Source organism: Melanerpes formicivorus, unplaced genomic scaffold, assembly GCF_026170545.1.
Source record: "Melanerpes formicivorus ecotype bairdi unplaced genomic scaffold, bMelFor1.0.p_v2 SCAF_2585, whole genome shotgun sequence".
Taxonomy (NCBI): domain Eukaryota; kingdom Metazoa; phylum Chordata; class Aves; order Piciformes; family Picidae; genus Melanerpes; species Melanerpes formicivorus.
In genome coordinates, this window is record NW_027144936.1 from 1 (window position 1) to 8,177 (window position 8,177).

Sequence of the window (8,177 nt, forward strand, 5' to 3'; positions counted from 1 at the left end):
CACCCTTTGCTGCCCAGGCTGTGATGCCCAAGGCTGTGCCAACCACCTGCACCCTGGGCACGCTGCTGGGTGGGTGCTGAGGGTGGCAGCAGCCCCCAGCCCTGCCTCTCCTGCTGATGTGATGCCCTCCTGTCCTGTCTGTTGCTGGCACTGGGGCATGTGGGCAGAGGTGGCAGGGCCCTGCCCCGGACGTGGTGCCACAGAAACCTCTGCCCCCATCGGGGCTTTGCTTTCCTCTTTCCTTCCCAAGCCGGGGGACAGGGACCTGGGGCCTTGTGCTGGGAGTCTGCCAGGAGGGAGATGGGGAAAAGGCAGGACTGGGGCTGCCCAGGGTGGGCCAGGGGGCAGCTTCCAGCAGCCTGGGGCAGTGAGCAGCTCCCGGAGCCAGCTGATTTCCTCTCTCTTCTTCTCCCCCCACCCAGGTCAGACAAGACCCTCCAGGACATTGTGTACAAGCTGGTCCCAGGGCTTTTCAAAGGTACAGCCATGGCTGATCCCAGGGGGTTTTGGGGGTGTTTGTGACTTGCTGCCACCCACCACTGAAGCTGAGCCCCCAGATGCCACGCTGGGAGCAGCAGGAGGGGCAGGGGGGGCAGGGATGAGGCTGCTGCCCCCACGCTCCAGCAGCCCCAGGGCTGCTGCTGGGAGGGGGGACCATGCCAAGCTGAAGCTGGGAGCAGGAGCTGTGGCTTTGCTCTCCAAGTGCTGCTCATCTCCTCCTTGCTGTGACCTTCTCCCTCCTCATCTTCCTCCTCCCTCCTCTCCCAGATGAGATGAAGAGGCGGCGAGACTTCTACGCAGCCTACCCCATGGCAGAGGGTGAGTGGCAGCCCTGGGGACCCCCCTGCAGCCCAGCTGTGACCTTCCCTTCCCAGGCTCAGCCTTCCCTTCCCTTCCCTTCCCTTCCCTTCCCTTCCCTCCCTTCCCTTCCCTTCCCTTCCCTTCCCTTCCCTTCCCTTCCCTTCCCTTCCTTCCCTTCCCTTCCCTTCCCCTTCCCTTCCCTTCCCTTCCCTTCCCTTCCCTTCCCTTCCCTTCCCTTCCCTTCCCTTACCCTTCCCTTCCCTTCCCTTCCCTTCCCTTCCCTTCCCTTCCCTTCCCTTCCCTTCCCTTCCCTTCCCTCCCCTCCTCTCCCCTCCCCTCCCCTCCCCTCCCCCTCCCCTTCCCCTTCCCCTTCCCCTTCATTTTTCCTTCCTTCCTATCCTTTTTCCTTTCTTTTTCCTTGTTTTTCCTTCCTTCCCTTCATGTTTCCTTCCTTCCCTTCCTTCCCTTCCTTTCTCCTCCCCTCCCCTTCCCTTCCTTCCCCTCTTGCAGTTCCCAACGGCTCCAACGAGGACCGCGGGGAGGTGTCTGAGCAGGCGAAGGGGCAGCTGCCGGAGGAGGAGATCGTCAGCCTCATCCATTGAGTTCTATGAAGGATCCAGGTACCCTGGGGGGCTACTCCTGCGCTCTGCTGGGCTGCTGGGGAAGCTCCCACCCTCTCTTCCCACTCTGGGGACAGAGCTGAGGTGGGAAATGTGCTGGGGGCTTAGTGTGGTGCTTGCCTGGGCAGAGGAGACCCCAGCCCCCATCCTGCACTCTCTGGGGATGCTTGCATGGGCAGAGGAGCCCCCAGCCCCCATCCTGCATCCTCTGGGGGTGCTTGCATGGGCAGAGGAGCCCCCAGCCCCATCCTGCATCCTCTGGGGGTGCTTGCATGGGCAGAGGAGCCCCCAGCCCCCCATCCCTGCATCCTCTGGGGGTGTTGGCCATGGGCAGAGGAGCCCCCCAGCCCCCATCCTGCATCCTCTGGGGGTGTTTGCATGGGCAGAGGAGCCCCCAGCCCCCATCCTGCATCCTCTGGGGGTGCTTGCATGGGCAGAGGAGCCCCCAGCCCCCATCCTGCATCCTCTCTGGGTGCTTTCTGTGGCAGTGGGGCCCAGGGCAAGCAGCTGGAGACTTCTTCCCAGGCTCCCTCCCAGGCAGCAGAGCTGCCATGTCCCTGGGACCAGTGGTGGCCTCCAAGGATGCCAGCAGCATCCTGAGCAGCAGCTCAGAGGCAGGCAGGCAGGGCAGGAGCAGCCTGGGCAGCGGTTTCAGTGCACTGAGCTGGAAACAGGGCAGCAGCCTGGGGCTGGGGTGGACCAAGCCAGTGCCTGGCTGGAGGTTCCCCCTTGCAGCCCCATCTGCGCTGGGTTCGTTCTCCTCTCCTCTCTTTGACTCCCTCCACAACCTTTGCCCTGTGTTTGCTCTCCTCCCTCTAGAGAGGAGAAGAAAGGAGCCGTGGAGAACGGAGACCTGGAGAAGGAGCAGGTGAGAGCGCTGCGGCCCGCGGCACCGAGCCCTCAGCTGCCTCCTGGGCATGGGAGGGGAGGTGTGTGGGGCTGGGGGGGGGGGACACGGACACCCCCCCAAAGGAGGTGCAGGTGCAGAGCAGAGCCTCAGGCATCCCCTCTCCCCCTGGTGCCCAGCAGAACGGGGTGAGGTTCCTGCGCTGCCCTGCTGCCATGACCCGTCATGCACCTGGCCAAGTTCCTCCGCAACAAGATGGATGTGCCCAGCAAGTACAAGGTGAGTTGTGCCCAGGGGCTGCCAGGGGGGCACCTGGGGGGGCTCAGGAGGGCTGATGCCAGGCTGTGGGGGGAGCTCAGAGGGGCTGATGCCGGTTTGCTCGTCTCCCGTTGCGTCCCTTGGCGGCCAGGCTGCTGTGCAGGCTCCCCACAGCTGGCAGCGTCCTGGGGCTTGCAGGCTGCGTCCTGGGGGCTGCAGGCAGCGTCCTGGGGGTTTGCAGGCAGCGTCCTGGGGGTTGCAGGCAGCGTCCTGGGGGCTGCAGGCAGCGTTCTGGGGCTGCCAGGGCTGCGTCCTGGGGGCTGCAGGCAGCGTCCTGGGGGTTGCAGGCAGCATCTTGGGGCTTGCAGGCAGCATCTTGGGGCTTGCAGGCAGCGTCCTGGGGCTGCAGGCAGCGTCCTGGGGGTTGCAGGCAGCGTCCCTGGGGGCTGCAGGCTGCGTCCTGGGAGTTGCAGGCAGCGTCCTGGGGCTGCAGGCTGCGTCCTGGGAGTTGCAGGCAGCGTCCTGGGGCTGCAGGCAGCGTCCTGGGGCTGCAGGCAGCGTTCTGAGGCTTGCAGGCAGCGTCCTGGGGGCTGCAGGCAGCGTCCTGGGGGTTGCAGGCAGCGTCCTGGGGGCTGCAGGCAGCGTCCTGGGGGATGAAGGCTGCGTCCTGGGGGATGAAGGCAGCGTCCTGGGGCTTGCAGGCAGCGTCCTGGGGGTTGAAGGCAGCGTCCTGAGGCTTGCAGGCAGCGTCCTGGGGGTTGCCGGCAGCATCCTGGGGGCTGCAGGCAGCGTCCTGGGGGGCTGCAGGCAGTGTCCTGGGGGCTGCAGGCAGCAGCAGCAGCAGCAGGAAGGGGTCCTGGGTGGGATCCATCCCTTGTGAGTCAGCTTCTGGAGGGCATTCAGCAGAGAATCCTCTGCTCTTCAGAGGTCCCTTCCAAGCCCTGCCAAGCTGGGATGCTCTCATCATGGAAGGCCCTGGGTTTGGAAAGGGGACCTTTAAAGCTCATCTTGTCCACCCCCCCCTGCAGCCAGCAGGGACAGCCCCAGCCAGCAGCAGGTTGCTCAGAGCCTCAGCCAGCCTGACCTTGAATGCCTGCAGGGATGGACCCTCCCCCACCTCCCTGGGCAGCCTGTTCCAGTGTTCCACCACCCTCACAGTCAGGAGCTTCTTCCCAGTGTCCCTGCAGCTTCCCCCTGCCTGTGGGAGCAGCACTGGGAGCTGGCCAAGCCCTGCTGCAAGGCTCTGGGGGGGGTTCTGGTGATGCCTCTGTCCCCCCTGCTGGGGTCCTGGATGCTGTGCCCTGCTGCAGGTGGAGTGCTCTATGAAGATGAGCCCCTGAAGGAGTATTACACCCTGATGGACATTGCCTACATCTACCCCTGGAGGGAGGGTAAGCCAAGCTGCCTCCTTCCCCAGCCTGGGCACCAGCCTAGGCACCTGCCTGGGCACCTGTCTGGTCCAAACCAGGCTCCTGATGGTCTTTGGGTACCTGATGTGGAGAAGTCTTAGCTTCTCTCTCAGCATCACCTTGGGGAAGGAGCAGTGCTGGAGGGGAAGGAGGCTGCAGGCAGTGGAGGAGAGCTGAAGCACTGCAAGTGGGGAGAATTTGTCTGAGGATTGGCAGGTTGAGAGAATTGAGGGGAAAAAGGAACCTCCTTGGAGGGGGCTCAGAGGTGGGGAGGTTAAAAATTAGAGAGGTTAAGAGCTGGGGAGGTTAAAAGTTGGAGAGTTTAGGAGTTGGGGAGGTTAAAAGTGAGAGAGGTTAAATGTGAGAGAGGTTAAGAGTTGGGAAGGTTAAAAATGAGAGAGGTTAGAATTGGGGAGGTTAAAAATGAGAGAGGTTAGGAGTTGGGGAGGTTAAAAATGAGGTTGGGAGTTGGGGAGGTTAAAAGTTGGAGAGGTTAAAGTTTGGGGAGGTGAAAAATGAGAGAGGTTAAGAGTTGGGAGGTAAAAAATGAGGTTAGGAGTTGGGGAGGTTAAAAATTGGAGAGATTAAGAGTTGGGAGGTAAAAATGAGAGAGGTTAGGAGTTGGGGAGGTTAAAAGTTGGAGAGGTTAAGAGTTGGGGAGGTTAAAAGTGAGAGAGGTTAAATGTGAGAGAGGTTAAGAGTTGGGGAGGTTAAAAATGAGAGAGGTTAAAGGTTGGGGAGGTTAAAAATGAGAGAGGTTAGGAGTTGGGGAGGTTAAAAATGAGGTTGGGAGTTGGGGAGGTTAAAAGTTGGAGAGGTTAAGAGTTGGGGAGGTTAAATATTGGAGAGGTTAAGAGTTGGGGAGGTTAAAGATGAGAGAGGTTAGGAGTTGGGGAGGTTAAAAATGAGAGAGGTTAGGAGTTGGGGAGGTTAAAAGTGAGAGAGGTTAAATGTGAGAGAGGTTAAGAGTTGGGGAGGTTAAAATGAGAGAGGTTAGGAGTTGGGGAGGTAAAAGTTGGAGAGGTTGAGAGTTGGGGAGGTTAAAAATGAGAGAGTTTAGGAGTTGGGGAGGTTAAAAGTTGGAGAGGTTGAGAGTTGGGAGGTTAAAAATGAGGTTAGGAGTTGGGAAGGTTAAAAATGAGAGAGGTTAGGAGTAGGGAGGTTAAAATTGGAGAGGTTGAAAAGTTGGGAGGTTAAAAGTGAGAGAGGTTAGGAGTTGGGGAGGTTAAAAACGAGGTTGGGAGTTGGGGAGGTTAAAAGTTGAAGAGGTTAAGAGTTGGGGAGGTTAAAAATTGGAGAGGTTAAGAGTTGGGGAGGTTAAAAGTGAGAGAGGTTAGGAGTTGGGGAGGTTAAAAGTTGGAGAGGTTGAGAGTTGGGGAGGTTAAAAAATGAGAGAGGTTAGGAGGTGGTCCTGCAGGGTGCCGAGTGCCACCCTCTGCCCCTTCTCCCCTCTCGCAGAACGGGCCCCTGCCGCTCAAGTACCGCGTCCAGCCCGCCTGCAAGCGGCTCAAGCTGGCACCGCTGCCCCCTTCCGAGGGCACCAACACCAGCGGCGCCTCCGAGTGCGAGTCGCTCAGCGACAAGGCTCACAGCCCTGCCACCCTGCCCGCCACTTCCTCGTCCTTACCCAGCCCGGCCACCCCCTCCCACGGCTCGCCCAGCTCCACCACCACCGGCAGCGGCACCGCTCTCAACGGCAACCGCCTCCTCGAACTCCACCCCCTGCCCCCCCGGGGCCGCAAAACGACTGTGAACGGCAGCGTGGGCAGCGCCTTGAGCTAGGCACCGGGGGCGGCACAGGGACTTCGCTGCTGCTGCTGCCTGCTGCTGCTGCTGCCTCTTGCCTCTGCCTGGGCTCTCTCTTATCTATATATTATATATATACAGCTCGAAATGTATCTATGTGTACAGAAGGGGACCCCCCAAGCCCGACCAGGTGCCACCCAAAGCGGCCAGAGGGCATTCCCGGGGCGCAGGAACGTGGCAGAATGTTTGCAAATCCCTTGGATTCTCTTCTCTTTCTTGTTTGGGGGTGGGGGGGAGGTCTCTGGTTTGGTTTTAACTTGTACAGAAGGACCACAGCAGGGCTGTGCTGGCCACTGCTGCCCTCACACCTCCCACCCCCAGCTCTGCTTTTTCCCCCCTCTCCCCTCCCTCTGCCCGGGAGCTGCAAAAGGCAAGGGCCAAGCACAGGAGCTCCCCGCCCCCCAAACTGCCCTTCAGCCTCGTGGTGCCCTGGGGGATGTGTTGTGGTTTGGTTTGGTTTGGTTTGGTTTGGTTTGGTTTGGTTTGGTTTGGTTTGGATTGGATTGGAATGGATTGGATTGGATTGGATTGGATTGGGTTGGGTTGGGTTGGGTTGGGTTGGATTGGGTTGGATTGGATTGGATTGGATTGGATTGGGTTGGATTGGATTGGGTTGGATTGGATTGGGTTGGGTTGGATTGGGTTGGATTGAGTTGGGTTGGATTGGGTTGGATTGGATTGGATTGGATTGGATTGGATTGGGTTGAGTTGGGTTGGATTGGGTTGGGTTGGGTTTGGGTTAGGTTTGGGCTTGGGTTTGGTTTGGATTGGTTTGGTTTGGTTTGGTTTGGATTGGTTTGGTTGGGTTTGGGTTGGGGTTGGGTTTGGTTTTGCTTTTGTTTTGGGTTTGGTTTTGCTTTTGGTTTGATTTGGTTTTGGTTTGGTTTGATTTGCTTCTGGTTTGGTTTTGCTTTTGGTTTGGGGTTGGTTTGGGTTTAGTTTTGGTTTGGTTTGGCTTGATTTGGTTTTGGTTTGGTTTTGCTTTTGGTTTGGGTTGGGTTTAGTTTTGGTTTGGTTTGCTTTGCTTTCTTTGGGGTGTGGTTTTGGTTTGGTTTGGGTTGGGTTTAGTTTTGCTTTGCTTTGCTTTGCTTTCTTTTGGTGTGGTTTTGGTTTGGTTTGGGTTTAGTTCTGGTTTGGTTCATTTTGTTTTGCTTTGCTTTGCTTTGCTTTGGGTTTGGCTTTCTTTTGTGTTGCTTATTTTGGGTTTCTTTGAAGGGGAAAAGCCCAAACCTTGAGCAGAGGGTTTGGTGCTGTGGTGCCAGTGGCGGGCTGGCAGCAGTGGACCATTGCCTGGCATCACTCTCTGGCATCCCCCCCCCCCATCCCCCCCCCCCCCCCCCCCACCAATTTTTGTTTGGTTTTGGGGGTTCTGGGTTTATTTGGCAGGGTTTTGGGGCAGAGGGTTTGGTGACCTGGTGCCTGTGTCTGGCTGGGACCTGGGACCTCTTTGTGGCATCTCCCTGGCACTGCCTCCCCCTCCTTGCCCCCCCTTCCCCCCCCCCCCCCCCCAGTTTTTGCCTTGATTCTGTTTCATTTTTCTTTCCCTGTGTGGTCTCCAGCTCTGATCTGGCAAAGCCTCACTTGGACTCTTCCCTTTAGCCACAGTAAGTAGATTCCCCCTCCCCCTTTTGCTTCCCTTCCTCCCTCCCTCCCTCCCTCCCTCTCCTTCCTTCCTTCCTTCCTTCCTTCCTTCCTTCCTTCCTTCCTTCCTTCCTTCCTTCCTTCCTTCCTTCCTTCCCTTCCTTCCTTCCTTCCTTCCTTCCTTCCTTCCTTCCTTCCTTCCTTCCTTCCTTCCTTCCTTCCTTCCTTCCTTCCTTCCTTCCTTCCTTCTTCCTTCCTTCCTTCCTTCCTTCCTTCCTTCCTTCCCTCCCTCCTTCCTTTTTCCCTTCAGCCCCTCCTTTTTCCCCCCAATTTTTTTTCTCTTTTCCTTCATTTTTTCCTTTTCCCTTCCATTTTTCCTTCCTTTTTATTTTGGACTTTTCCTTCCTTCCTTTTATGTTTTCCTTTTCCCTGCCTTTTATTTTTTCCCTTTATCCTTCCTTTTATTTCTTCTTTTTCCCCTTCATTTTTTCCCTCTTTCCTTCCTTTTCTCTTTCCCTTCCTTTTCTCTTTCCCTTCCTTCATTTTTTTCCTTCCTTTTATTTATCCTTTATCCTTCCTTTTATTTTGCCATTTATCCTTTTGTTTCTTCCTTTTATTTTTCCTTTTATTTCTTCCTTTCCCCTTTTATTCTTCCCTTTCATTTTTTTTTGCCTTTTCCTTCCCTTTATTTCCCCCTTTTTCCTTCATTTCCTTTTTTTTCCTTCATTTCCCCCTTTTTTCCTTCAATTTTCCCCTTTTTCCTTTAATTTCTTCCTTTTTCCTTCCTTTTATTTCTTCCCTTTCCCTTTTATTTCCTTTTCCCTTCCTTTTATTTCTTCCCTTTCCCTCCCTTTT

The 8,177-nt window shown here is 56.7% G+C and overlaps 1 protein-coding gene across 1 annotated transcript; it reads left to right on the top strand.

Moving 5' to 3' along the window:
* Positions 1-422: 422 nt before the first annotated feature.
* LOC137461579 (polycomb group RING finger protein 2-like) lies at positions 423-6,259 on the top strand (the record flags this gene model as incomplete). Its single annotated transcript, XM_068171271.1, is given in 9 exon segments — positions 423-478; positions 769-819; positions 1,312-1,394; positions 1,396-1,421; positions 2,241-2,289; positions 2,448-2,489; positions 2,491-2,554; positions 3,843-3,912; positions 5,390-6,259. Coding segments are annotated over 9 exon segments (769 nt in total), but the record flags the coding sequence as incomplete, so codon positions are not given.
* Positions 6,260-8,177: the final 1,918 nt, after the last annotated feature.